We start from the raw sequence: 14,808 nt of genomic DNA, 5'->3' as shown, positions 1-14,808 counted from the left end.
GTAGACATGCCTAGTGGAGACATCTAGACATTTAACCCCCTTGTGTTGAGCACTATAGCCAAGAAAAATGCATTGTTTTGATCTGAACATGAGTTGCAAGAGTTGTATGGATGGAGATTGGGCCAACATGCACAACCAAAGACACGAAGAGATGTGTAGTTTTGTTTGATATGAAGAAGTCGTTCAGTAGGTGTTTCATTGTTTATAGCACGGCTAGGGAGCATATTAATGATGTGAACAACAGTAAGAAATGCTTCATCCCAAAATTTTAAGGGCATGGAAGCACCTGCTAGAAGGGCTAAACCAACTTCAACTATATGCCTATGCTTGCGCTTGGCAGAACCATTTTGTTGGTGAGCATGGGGGCAAGACACATGATGTAATATGCCAATTGTTTGGAAGGAGTTTAATTTCTCATACTCCCCTCCCTAGTCTGATTGGACAACAATGGTCTTGCTATCGAACTTTCGTTTAACGAGTGCTTGGAAATTTTTAAAGACTTGAAAAACATCAGATATTTTCTTAAGCAGATATATCCAAGAAAATTTGTTGTAGTCATCAATGAAGCTTACGTAGTATGTGTGTCTATCAACAGAACTAGGGGTAGGACCCCAGACATCAGAAAAGATTAATTGCAATGGTTTGGTAGAAATACTCATAGAAATAGGATAACGTAATTGATGACATTTTGCTCTCTAGAAAGAATCACAAATGGTTTCAACATTACGCTCACCAACAAACGGGAGCTTATTTTTCCTAAGCAAACGTTCAACAAGAGAAAAAGAAGCATGCCCTTAACGGTCGTGCCAACGTGTTGATGAAAGTTTTACAACACTATAGGCTTGTTTATTGAATCTTCTAAGCTCCGAAATCAATGGGTAAAGACCTCAAATGCATCTACCTTGATATAGTACCTTCTTCGTGGCCTGATCCTTGATCAAAAAGAAGAAAGTATGGAACTCAATGAAAACATGACTATCAATGGTAATGCGATGAACGGATAGAAGATCTTTGTTGGCACTAGGGACATGCAAAAAAATTCGAAGATGAATTTTACGAGAAGGGGTACGTATAACCAAATGACCAATGTGACTTATGCTCATACCTTCACCACTGGCGGTGTGAATATGGTCCTTACCGTGGTACTTCCCACGTAGGGTTACCTTCTCGAGCTCCCCCGTGAGATGGTTTGTTGCGCCACTGTCAAGATACCAGTTGGTATCAACGCCGTAGGATCCTACGGCGGCAGCAGCAACCTTGTCAGCTTCATGAGAGGAAGCTTCGTCTTCATCAAAACAATACCAACAATCTTTAGCCGTGTGGCCAAGTTTGCCGCAGATCTGGCAACGAACTGCATCGGGTCGTGATCTGCTCGAGCCACCGCCACCGCCACCGCCGCCGCGGCGACCCCTGTTGTTGGTGGAGATGGGGCGACCGCCGCGGGAACCAGAGTTGCTGGAGCTCCCACCTCCTTGCTTTCCCTTGGATCGAGGAGGGCCGCGATGACGAGAAGAGTACCCGCCGCGCCCGCGAGTGGCCGTGTTCGCAGAGGACTTGAAGCCGCCACTGGTGCTGTGAAATTGGGCGACATGCTGATCGAAGTTGCTCAACATGGCGTAGAGCTCGTCGAGGGAGACCGGCGTGATGTGGGCGTCTATGGCAGGGACGAGGGGCTGATAGTCCATGTCCAGCCCATGTAGCAGGTAGGAGATGAGCTCGTCGTCCTGGTTTGGCTTGCAGGCCACGGCGAGTTCATCGCCAAGACCACGCATGGAGGCGAAGTATGCGGCAACCGACTGATTGCCCTTCTGTGCATTGATCAAGGCAGTGCGAATGTTGGTTACACGACTCAAGGATTGAGAAGAGAACATGCCTGCTAGCGTCATCAAGAGGGCGTGCGCGGTGGTGACCACGGTCACGGCGATAAGCACCTCTTTGGATAGGTTGTTGAGGAGGTAGCCGAACACATGTTGGTCCTTCCTGGCCCAGATGGGATGGAAAGGGTTGGGCTCGAACGTTTCCTTCCCATCATTGTCCTTGGTGACAAGGAGGCGGGTGGGCTCCGGCAAGGTGTCGTCGACGTAGCCAAAGAGCCCGGCTCCCCTCAACTGCGGCGTAACTTGGGTTCACCACTTGACATAGTTCATGCGGGAGAGCTTCTCCGTGACCTGACCGCTTAGGTTGGATTGGAAGGCACTGAAGAAAGACATGGCTGACACTAATGAAGATCGAAAAAAGCTAGGGTTTGGAAGAGGAGGCTCTGATTACCATGTGCATTAGGCAAAAGCGTCTTACCTCATCGTGAGGGGCGCTGTACGTGTTTATAGACCAGGGGTGCACCTCCCTGGGATAGCGCATATAGTTGGAGATTACTGTTGACGTATAATGTGTTGCCTAGTCTCTTCCATCATATCGGTCTTTTGGTTGCATTGGCTAGAGCATGCACTTCTACATGGGAGAGTGTCGTCAAGTGCAACGAGTTCTTCCTCTCAATCTCCCGATCCAATCTTGCTCGCGCTGCTGCCCTTCTCCTCTGATGGTCGACGCTGCTCCCTCTTGTTATAGCTACAGCATGCCTCAATCTACATCAACGTGCTGCGTATGTGCTCCTCTCCTGATCTGCACGTGCACATCACCCCGGCCTGCTGGTCAGCGCCCCGACCTGGCCCCCGCTGCAGGTGCGAATGCCCGCCTCCGCTGGACAAGGACGGGAGCTGCTGCACGCGATGGACAAGGCCATCCGCTGATTCAGCCAGGAGCGGCTGCACATGTCGATCTATTTGGCATTGGCAATGCCTCGGCCAGATCGGGCCGCTGGCTGCCTTCTCTGCCTCGTGGATCCCGTCCAAGGTGGCCGATCCGCTGGTCAACTCCCAGTCAATCCACCGATCTCGTCCCGCCCGGCTTCTTCTTTACCAGATCTGGGCATCCTGGGCTGCTTCAGCCTTCTGTTGTTGCTCATGGGTTCCTCCTGGTGCAACTGCTCGTGCATATCCTCTGCCTACAGCTGCTGGATTGGGGTACTGCTACCAGCTACGTGATGCTGCTATGTGGTGATGCTACTACGTGGTACTACTACCTGCTACTGCGTGTTGCTGTTAGTCACCCATGGATCTAGTTTCGCCGCCACTGCTAGATTTCCCTTCTAGTATGTGTTTTCTAGTATAATTTCCGTTGCGTCCACCAAATCCGTTGATATTTTGTGTTTTCATAGGCCATGATTCTTTAAGCAATGCTTCATTCTTTTGATGTGACATCTTCTTTCGACAACCCATCTTCTCTTGATACTTCTCTTATACCTTCTATCGATGCGGTGTCTTCCTATGATGTGCCATCTCTTCGTTATCCCCTTTGGCGACTCGACAGGTTTTGAAGACTCTTCATGCTACGACGACACTCTCAAGACGCGGATTTGGATTGTCATTTTTTTAGTATTACACTTCTTCAAATGCAATGCTATTGCATACGCTTTGCATTTGAGGGGGGGGGGGGGGGTGTTAAGGAGTATTAGTATTGGTCTAGGAGTCCTTATTAGTCTATGTTTAGTTTCCTTACACCTCAAGTCATGTGTAATATATATATGCCCCTTGGGCCTTCAATAATGATAAGTTGCTTTCCTAATATGGTATCGGAGTCAAGAGGTCTTGAGTTCAAAACCCGGCTGGCGCAATTAAATTGCAGCCCACTTTCGGTCCACATTTAGGCCTGAGGGAGCCACACGTGAGGGGGAGTGTTGACGTATAATGTGTTGCCTAGTCTCTTCTATCAGATCGGTCTTTTGGTTGCATTGGCTAGAGCATACACTTCTACAATTACAATCTTAAGAGAGAAGAAAAGGTAGAGATAAGGACCAAGGTAGAGATAAGGACTATGGTTACAAGATGAATATCCTCCTAACTACATGATACAAGTGCGCAAGTAATGTAAACCTCCTTAGGCATGTCACGCTACCATAAACTCTTCGTTTTACAGAGCCGTCTGTGTTCCACGTCATGTCTTCCTCATGGCCGGCAAGCTCAACGCCATGAGCCCTCGGAGTGAAGCTGAGGTTTGACATTTAAAAAAAACTAATAAACTTTATATTTTGAAACAAGGAAGTAAAAAAAAATTGAAAATCCAACAATACCAACAGGGCGCAACTGGCGCATTGGTGCTGGCATAGGTAAGTTCAGCGTCAAGGAAACCGGCGCTAAACAAAAGTGTTAGATTTGGTTAAGGCTTCAGAAGGAGGTTGTTTTTGGCTGAACATCTAAAAAGAATGACATGCACACCGGCATCGCAAATGCTGTCTCTTTTCTGTACTCTGATTTCGTCCTATTCTGTAAGTAAACAGACAACCATGGCAGCTGCCTACACATTTTTCGTGAAGCCCCTCCGTTTCTCCTAATGGATATCAGGACTGTGAATTGATTTGAATTAAGATTCAACTCAACTTAAAAAAAAATTATAAATGAAAGGAAGATACCCCTTGCAAAAGAAGATAGTTCCATGGCAGCTGCTCATCTCATGTGCCAAATTCAGTTAGGGCGTATCAATCGGCACCCCTGGCGAGAGAGAAACAGCCGCACCTTCAGAAGGGCCTTGCACCAATAAGGCAATAAACAGCAACAGCATCGTCGCGTCAATCCGGAGATGCCTGGAGCTATGGCGAATAGCCGGCACAAAGTGCACGGAGTCCCCTTTCGGGGATCCGTCGTGAGAAATCAGCCGGACGTCGCTGCCTCCGGAGGGGTCTTTTTCGTTACCTTTCTTTTCCCCTTCTTTGATCCTTTGGACCTGCATGTAAACTTTGCTCCCTGCTAAATATCTACTATAAGAAAAGGCCAGCACTTAACAGGATCTTTCAGAAAAAAGAAAGGCCCCCCCTGCATTTCTTTCTATGGGATCAATCATAGTTGTGTCTACAGTCTGGGCAAAGTCATGCTTCGTTGAAATTCTGTCGGAACTCGGAAGTTTACAGAAACTCGGACTCAAACATTCAGTAGAAATGTAACTGCAGAAGTACTATTGAAAACTTCCTTCACAAGTTTAGTAGATAAGTACTCCCTCCATAAAGAATTATAAGAGCATTTAGATCACTAAAGTGGTGACCTAAATGCTCTTATATTTCCGTACAGAGGGAGTAATATCTACTCTGTCACTCTGACCAATGGCCAATGCTTCGTCACCTACAAAATAACCTTTTTATGCAAACTGGGAAAGAACAAACTGCATGGATCCAACACTATGAACAGCGCAATGCCAACTGAAGTTTCTAATGTTTTGCTGGAAACATAGCATAGAATATATAACTGAACATCACCGCTATAACCAGAGTAAATGCAGGTGTTATATTCATACATGATACAGTGATGAATGATAAAAATATAAACTTGGCATAACCAAAGAACTCAGTGGATAGTTACAGCAGATAGGCAAACTTCAGAAAATTTATGTATCTATGATTATCTGGCTAAATAGCATAAACATTGGATTTGTCTCAGTTTCTATTGCGAACTCAGCTCAGAAAGCAGCATAAGTAGTTTGAATCAGAATAGAGTGTCAATGCAATCCTTTCTTTAGTCTGTGTAATCTAAGAAAACAAAACTATTTTCCAGTCAGAACAGTTCTACGGAGACGAGATAGGATAGTTCCCTATTGAGTATATTAAAGAATAGAGAAGAATCCTGTACAAGTTTGTAGCAAGTTGAACTGGAGGAGGCTGTGCGCTTCACATTAAGAAAGGAGACTCACATGTTCATAAGAAGGCAGCATCGAATAAGACATCATTAAGAACAATGAAGTATCTCTACGTACTGCCGAAGATGCAGAAGAACATATTCCTGGATCCACACACTCCTACTGGTCTGCTCAACCTTTTTAAGTATGCATAGTTCCTTCAAGCATCAAGTAACCGGATGGCTCCCTTATTTACCAAAGTCTTACTCACCACTCCTCTGGAGCACAACTCAGCCAGCATTTCCCGTGCCTCCTTGACCAAGCCTTCGTAAGCCAAGCCTTCAATCAATATAGTGTAGGTCGATTCATTTGGCATGCAGCCATTCGATATCATGTAAGTAAACAGATCGATAGCACTGTGTGTTTCACGCCTTTTGCAGAGCCCAAGAAGTATCGCGTTGTACAGCACAGTGTTGGGCCTTATGCCCATGTCTTGCACTTTACAAAATGCTTTGATCGCTTCTTCGATTCTGTCTTCCCGACAAAGACCAGAAGATATTGTCGAGTAAGTGATTATGTCCGGTTGGAGCCCTTTGGTAACCATCTCATTCAGCAGTTCTAAAGCTTCCTCTGTCTTGCCGGCTTTGGTAAGGCCATCGATGACGGTGTTGTAGCTAATCAAGACAGGGGTGCAGCCTTTGTCCTTCAGTTGATGAAGCAGCTCAACAGCGGCATCAACTTCCCCGCCGCGACACAGCGCGGTAAGAAGAGTGTTGTATGAGACGATGTCGGGGTAACAGCCACTGGACACCATCAGTTCCACAAACGCCATGGCTCTGTCCATCTTCTTTTGCTTGCAGAATGCGTGAAGTATTGGGTTGTAACTCAACGAATTGGGCGTGCACCCGTACTTTGGGATCTGCTCAAGAATCTCCATCGCAGGCTCGACCAATCCTCTCCGGCACAAGAAGCTGATGAGCATATTGAATGTCACCACATTTGGGGGGCACCCCTTGCGACTCATCTCAGCCATGAGCTTCTCGGCGTCCTCCCACCGCTCTGCGGTGCACAGGCCCTTCAGCACAATGTTGTAGCTGACCGTGTTTGGCTCGCATCCATAGGACAGCAGGCTCTTCAAGAACTCCATGGCATCATCGACTCGCCCCTCTTGGCAAATGCCGTTGACCACGACGTTGTAGGTGATGATGTCCGGGGCGCACCCCTTGTCGCGCATCTCGTCGAGCAGCTTCATGGCCTGCTTGTACCCGCTCCTCTTGCAGGTGGCCTCGAGCAGGATGGTGTAGGTGACCACGTCGGGCACGCACCCCCGGCGGAGCATATCGTCGAGCACCGCCAGGGCGTTGTCGGTCCTGCCGCGCCCGCACAGGCCGCGGATGAGGGTGTTGTAGGTGTAGGCGTCGGGCTCCATGGGCATCGCCGCGACGAGCCGGCGGGCGTTGTCGAGCTGCCCCGTGACGCAGTACCCGGCGACCATCGCGTTGTAGGCCATGACGTCGGGCTCGCAGGCGGCCAGCACGCGCCGGGCCTCCGCGGTGCGCCCGGACGCGCACAGCTTCTTGATGAGCGCGGCGCAGGGCCCCGCGGCGGCCGCGGACGGCTCGATGCCCGCCATGGACTCGACGAGCCGGAGGGCCTCCTCGAGGTCGCCGCGGCGGACCAGACCCCGCAGGCGGTCGTTGGAGGCGGCGGCGCTGCGGTGGGGGACGGCATTGGGGGCCGCGGCGGCGCCGGCATAGGCCAGGTTGAGGCGCGGTTTGAGGGCGGCGGTTTTGGGCGTGGTGAGGGAAGGGTATGGGTGGGAGGAGGCGAAGGTGGGGAGGGCGGACATGGCGGGAGGCGGCGCTGCTGCCGGCGGCGCCATCTGTGCTCAGGCCGCGGCGACGATAAGGTTGTGAGTGGGGCGGTGGAGGCGTGGAGACCTCCGAGCCTCGGAGTTTTTTTTCTACACCTACGAGACTACGAAGCCCGTTGGCTGTGCAGGCCTCATTTTCTCTAACGTATCTGGGCTTCCATTTTTCATGCATCTTTTGTGGACATAACTTTAGCAAGCTCAAAAAAAAGAGAGCAAAGGCTGCCCAAATTATGCAGGCAATTAAACCATTTCAAATAGCCTTTTTTTTTGCTAAAAAAGCCTAAAAAATTAAACCATTTCAAACCAAGACCGCTCAATATCTGAATAGAACGAATTCAAACTTCTCCTATAAAAGTTTCCCGTGCGAAATCTATACACAAAAAAAAGAGTAATTCAAAGAAAAAATGAATTCGAGGCATGCTAAATGTGCCCAATGAAAACTTGAATGCACGGTATCTTCATATGGAGTGAAGTCTGTTTTTTTAGGGGTACAACAATTTTTATTCAAATAAGTTCAAAGGGATCATTACAATATCATGCAGATGAATCAATCAAACATGTCTACCTAAGTCTAGAGACAAAGAAAATTTAGCTAAAGAATCAACCTAAAAAAATTCTTCTACTACTCTCATGAATGAATTTGCAGCTTTCGAACTCCTTTGATCTTGCATTAATTTTCTTTGATGATGGCACCATATCAGCCTCAAAATTTCTTCTTCACGTCCTTAACCACTGTCATACAGTTTGAATACACAAGAATTTTATTGATCTGTAGATCATTTGCGGGTGCCAGTGCTTCCCGGCAAGCGAGTCGGAGAAAGTTATACACGAAGTGTCAACGTCGCCAAGGCAGGGACTGAACCGCTGGTTCAGTCGGGACGAGCTATTGTTGATCAGCGGCCTGAGATGGGCCGGCCCGACGGCCCAAGCGAACGACCAACCCACCGCGTTGGCTCAAAGACTACAACCTGGCCTGTTAACTATACTAACGGTCACTCGTTTAAATAGACATCGATCTCTTCCTGTAATAGTTGGCTAGGAATTGGATGACGGCTTCGGCCGGTGTAAACGGATAGCTGTGAGGGTGGTTGGGTGGCTAGCTACCGAAACTTTCCCCAATTTCGAATTTGAATCCCTAATTCCTCCCAGATCCAGTGTGCTGCTTACAGTTGGTATCAGATTCAGCGGTCCTGGAGCTTCCGCGGCATCACCACTGGACGCGGTGGCGAGATCGGCGGCGAGTGGAGGCGATGGACAAGTTGTCCGAGGACGGGCGTGGCGTCTACGCGCTTCTGCAGGCGGATTTCACCGCCGACTTGGACCAGCACTTCAAGAAGCACAGCGACAATCTTCTCCAAGCCGTCGACAAGCTCATCCAGGCGAACACGACGGCGCTCGACGCTCTGTTGTCAACGCGGGTGGACGGCGTGCGGGACGAGTTTGTGCTCGATATCGAGCAAGTCCGCAGCGAGCGACCGCGGGAACCAACCGGGCGCGTCGAGACCTTTCACGGATGGCTGGGAGTGGTCACAGCGCCGCCTCCGACTCCCTTGGCATCGATCAGGAACATCGGGGGAAGGCACATAACACTTATGTCCCTCCTCCGAACAGAGGTGCGCGTTATTCCAATTTTCGTGCTTGTTCTCCTCCTATCGGTGATGCGGGCTACCCAGATACTGCCGACGCGTTCTCGTTTGGTGTTCGTGTGGATCTATCTTGATTCGACGATGCAAACCCGAGGTTGTGGCAAAACAGGCGCGAAGACCAGTTCAAACTCTGGAATACTCCGCCGCACAGATGGATCTCGCTGGCGACGTCTCAATTTGATGGGGCAGTAGCTCGGTGGTTGGAATCAGTCCAACGCAAGTCTCCAAACATGTCATGGTCTGAATTCTGCTACAGTTTGTGGAGTCGCTTTGGCAGAAATCAACACTAGACACTGCTCCGCCAGCTCTTCCGTATAGCCCAGACTAGCACAGTTGTGGATTATGTGGATAGATTCGCTGATTTGTATGATCAGTTGTCCGCATATGAGGAAATTCCCAACACCTTACATTACACCACTCGTTTCCTCGACGGACTCAAAACGGGTGTTCGAGTTGCTGTGGCGCTTCAGAAGCCCAAGGATTTAGATTTAGCATATGATTTGGCCTTGATGCATGAGGAGCTTCGGGAGGGAGTAACACCCATATCAACTCGTCTACGGGAGTGCGGTCGGGTCCATTTCCACTTCCTCTTCCTCCCAAACCCCGTGTCAGTGAAGACCGGCTTGTTGGAAATATGCCCTAGAGGAAATAATAAATTAGTTATTATTATTATATTTCCTTGTTCATGATAATCGTTTATTATCCATGCTATAATTGTATTGATAGGAAACTCAGATACATGTGTGGGTACATAGACAACACCATGTCCCTAGTAAGCCTCTAGTTGACTAGCTCGTTGATCAATAGATGGTTACGGTTTCCTGACCATGGACATTGGATGTCGTTGATAACAGGATCATATCATTAGGAGAATGATGTGATGGACAAGACCCAATCCTAAGCCTAGCACAAAGATCGTGTAGTTCGTATGCTAAAGCTTTTCTAATGTCAAGTATCATTTCCTTAGACCATGAGATTGTGCAACTCCCGGATACCGTAGGAATGCTTTGGGTGTACCAAATGTCACAACGTAACTGGGTGGCTATAAAGGTGCACTACGGGTATCTCCGAAAGTGTCTGTTGGGTTGGCACGAATCGAGACTGGGATTTGTCACTCCGTGTAACGGAGAGGTATCTCTGGGCCCACTCGGTAGGACATCATCATAATGTGCACAATGTGACCAAGGGGTTGATCACGGGATGATGTGTTACGGAATGAGTAAAGAGACTTGCCGGTAACGAGATTGAACAAGGTATCGGCATACCGACGATCGAATCTCGGGCAAGTACAATACCGCTAGACAAAGGGAATTGTATACGGGATTGATTGAATCCTCGACATTGTGGTTCATCCAATGAGATCATCGTGGAACATGTGGGAGCCAACATGGGTATCCAGATCCCGCTGTTGGTTATTGGCCGGAGAGTTGTCTCGGTCGTTTCTACATGGTTCCCGAATCCGTAGGGTCTACACACTTAAGGTTCGATGACGCTAGGGTTATAGGGAATAGATATACGTGGTTACAGAATGTTGTTCGGAGTCCCGGATGAGATCCCGGACGTCACGAGGAGTTTCGGAATGGTCCGGAGGTAAAGATTTATGTATGGGAAGTCTTGTTTTGGTCACCGGAAAGGTTTCTGGTGCTATCAGTAACGTACCGGGACAACCGGGAGGGTCCCGGGGGTCCACCAAGTGGGGCCATCGGCCCCAGAGGGTAGCATAGGCCAAGTGTGGGAGGGAACCAGCCCCAGGTGGGCTGGTGCCCCCCCCCCCACAAGGGCCCAAGGCGCCTAGGGTTTGGGGAGGGGGCGCCTCCACCTTGCTTGGGGGGCAAGTTTCCCCCTCTCCCCCCCTTGGCCGCCACCCTAGATGGGTTTTTGGGGAAGCCGCACCCCTTGGGGTGGGAACCCTAAAGGGGGCGCAGCCCCCTCCCTCTCCCCTATATATACTTGAGGTTTTGGGGCTGCCATACACAAGAGTTTCCACCTCTCCCTGGCGCAGCCCTACCTCTCTTTCTCCTTGTCTCCCGCGGTGCTTGGCGAAGCCCTGCAGGATTGCCACGCTCCTCCATCACCACCACGCTGTTGTGCTGCTACTGGACGGAGTCTTCCCCAACCTCTCCCTCTCTCCTTGCTGGATCAAGGCGTGGGAGACGTCACCGGGCTGCACGTGTGTTGAACGCGGAGGTGCCGTCCGTTCGGCACTAGGATCTCCGGTGATTTGGATCACGACGAGTACGACTCCTTCAACCCCGTTCTCTTGAATGCTTCCGCTTAGCGATCTACAAGGGTATGTAGATGCACTCACCTCTCTCTCATTGCTAGTCTCTCCATAGATAGATCTTGGTGACTCGTAGGAAAATTTTGAATTTCTGCTACGTTCCCCAACAGTGGCATCATGAGCTAGGTCTATTGCGTAGATTCTTTGCACGATAGAACACAAAGTAGTTGTGGGCGTTGATTTTGTTCAATATGCTTACCGTTACTAGTCCAATCTTGTTTCGACGGTATTGTGGGATGAAGCGGCCCGGACCGACCTTACACGTACACTTACGTGAGACATGTTCCACTGACTGACATGCACTTGTTGCATAAGGTGGCTAGTGGGTGCCAGTCTCTCCCACTTTAGTCAAATCGGATTCGATGAAAAGGGTCCTTATGAAGGGTAAATAGCAATTGGCATATCACGTTGTGGTCTTTGCGTAGGTAAGAAAAGTTCTTGCTAGAAACCCATAGCAGCCACGTAAAACATGCAAACAACAATTAGAGGACGTCTAACTTGTTTTTGCAGGGTATGCTATGTGATGTGATATGGCCAAAAGAATGTGATGAATGATATGTGATGTATGAGATTGATCATGTTCTTGTAATAGAAATCACGACTTGCATGTCGATGAGTATGACAACCGGCAGGAGCCATAGGAGTTGTCTTAATTTATTGTATGACCTGCGTGTCATTGAACAACGCCATGTAATTACTTTACTTTATTGCTAACCGGTAGCCATAGTAGTAGAAGTAATAGTTGGCGAGACAACTTCATGAAGACACGATGATGGAGATCATGATGATGGAGATCATGGTGTCATGCCGGTGACGATGATGATCGTGGAGCCCCGAAGATGGAGATCAAAAGGAGCAAAATGATATTGGCCATATCATGTCACTTTTTGATTGCATGTGATGTTTATCATGTTTATGCATCTTATTTGCTTAGAACGACGGTAGTAAATAAGATGATCCCTCATTAAAATTTCAAGAAAGTGTTCCCCCTAACTGTGCACCATTGCGAAAGTTCATCGTTTAGAAGCACCGTGTGATGATCGGGTGTGATAGATTCTAACGTTCACATACAATGGGTGTAAGCCAGATTTACACACGCGAAACACTTAGGTTGACTTGACGAGCCTAGCATGTACAGACATGGCCTCGGAACACAAGAGACCGAAAGGTCGAGCATGAGTCGTATGGTAGATACGATCAACATGAAGATGTTCACCCATGATGACTAGTCCGTCTCACGTGATGATCGGACACGGCCTAGTTGACTCGGATCATGTAATCACTTAGGTGACTAGAGGGATGTCTATCTGAGTGGGAGTTCATTAGATGAACTTAATTATCCTGAACATAGTCAAAAGCCCTTTGCAAATTATGTCATAGCTCGCGATGTAGTTCTACAGTTTTAGATATGTTCCTAGAGAAAATATAGTTGAAAGTTGACAGTAGCGATTATGCAGATAGTAGAAAGCTTATGTCCTTAATGCACCGCTCAATGTGTTGAACCCCGAACGTCGTCTGTGGATGTTGCGAACATCTGACATACACGTTTTGATAACTACGTGATAGTTCAGTTAAATGGTTTAGAGTTGAGGCACCAAAGATGATTTCGAAACGTCGCGGAACATATGAGATGTTTCGAGGGCTGAAATTGGGATTTCAGGCTCATGCCCATGTCAAGAGGTATAAGACCTCCGACGATTTTCAAACTAAGGAGAAAAGCTCAATCGTTGAGCTTGTGCTCAGATTGTCTGAGTACGACAATCACTTGAATCGAGTGGGAGTTAATCTTTCAGATGAGATAGTGATGTTTCTCCAAAGACATTTCCACCAAGCTACTAGAGCTTTGTGATGAACTATAACTTAACAGGGATAGATATGATGATCCTTGAGCTATTCGCGATGTTCGACACCACGAAAGTAGAAATCAAGAAGGAGCATCAATTGTTGATGGTTAGTGAAACCACTAGTATCAAGAATGGCAAGGGAAAGAAGGGATACTTCATGAAACGGCAAATTAGCTGCTGCTCTAGTGAAGAAACCCAAGGTTGAACCCAAACCCGAGACTAAGTGCTTCTGTAGTAAGGGAACAACCACTAGAGCAGAATTACCCTAGATACTTGGTAGATGAGAAGGCTGGCAAGGTCGATAGAAGTATATTAGATATACATTATGTTAATGTGTACTTTACTAGTACTCCTAGTAGCACCGGGGTATTAGATACCGGTTCAGTTGCTAAGTGTTAGTAAGTCGAAATAAAAGCTACGGAATAAACAGAGACTAGCTAAAGGTGAGCTGACGATATGTGTTGGAAGTGTTTCCAAGGTTAATGTGATCAAGCATCGCACGCTCCCTCTACCATCGAGATTTGGTGTTTGCGTTGAGCATAGACATGATTGGATTATGTCTATCGCAATACGGTTATTCATTTAAGGAGAATAATGGTTACTCTGTTTATTTGAATAATACTTTCAATGGTCTTGCACCTAAAAAGAATGGTTTAGTGAATCTCGATCATAGTAATACACATTTTCATGCCAAAAGATATAAGATAGTAATGATAGTACCACTTACTTGTGGCACTGCCATGTAAGTCATATTGGTGTAAAACGCATGAAGAAGCTCCATGTTGATGGATCTTTGGACTCACTTGTTTTGAAAAGTTTGAGACATGCGAACCATGTCTATTGGTGTATACGGATGAAGAAACTCCATGCAGATGGATCGTTTGGACTCACTTGATTTTGAATCACTTGAGATATGCAAATCATACCACATGGGCAAGATGACTGAAAAGCCTCGTTTTCAGTAAGATGGAACAAGATAGCAACTTATTGGAAGTAACACATTTTGATGTGTGCAGTCCAATGAGTGTTGAGGCATGCAGTGAATATCGTTATGTTCTTACTTCACAGATGATTCGAGTAGATGTTGTATATTTACTTGATGAAACACAAGTCTGAATTATTGAATGGTTCAAGTAATTTCAGAGTGAAGTTGAAGATCACTGTGACGAGAGCATAAAATGTCTATGATATGATCATAGAGATGAGTATCTGAGTTACGAGCTTTGGCACGCAATTAAGACATTGTGGAAATTGTTTCACAATTAATATCGCCTAGAACACCATAGTGTGATGGTGTGTCCGAACATCATAGTTGCACCCTATTGGATATGGTGCGTACCATGATGTCTCTTATCGAATTACCACTATCGTTCACGGGTTAGGCATTAGAGACAACCGCACTCACTTTAATAGGGCACCACGTAATTCCGTTGAGACGACACCGTTTGAACTATGGTTTGGAGAAACCTAAGTTGTCGTTTCTTAAAAGTTTGGGGCTGCGACGCT

At 47.5% G+C, this 14,808-nt stretch overlaps 1 protein-coding gene across 1 annotated transcript; it reads right to left on the bottom strand.

Moving 5' to 3' along the window:
* Positions 1 to 5,553: 5,553 nt before the first annotated feature.
* Positions 5,554 to 7,635, bottom strand: LOC123107532 (pentatricopeptide repeat-containing protein At1g09900). Its single transcript, XM_044529511.1, has one exon. The coding sequence runs from the start codon at positions 7,538 to 7,540 to the stop codon at positions 5,879 to 5,881; it is 1,662 nt and encodes a 553-aa protein (XP_044385446.1). The 5' UTR covers positions 7,541 to 7,635; the 3' UTR covers positions 5,554 to 5,878.
* Positions 7,636 to 14,808: the final 7,173 nt, after the last annotated feature.

This window comes from Triticum aestivum, chromosome 1B (genome assembly GCF_018294505.1).
Source record: "Triticum aestivum cultivar Chinese Spring chromosome 1B, IWGSC CS RefSeq v2.1, whole genome shotgun sequence".
NCBI classification, from domain to species: Eukaryota; Viridiplantae; Streptophyta; class Magnoliopsida; order Poales; family Poaceae; genus Triticum; species Triticum aestivum.
Note: the sequence above shows the minus strand (reverse complement) of the source record. Positions and strands in the feature narration are given on the sequence as shown.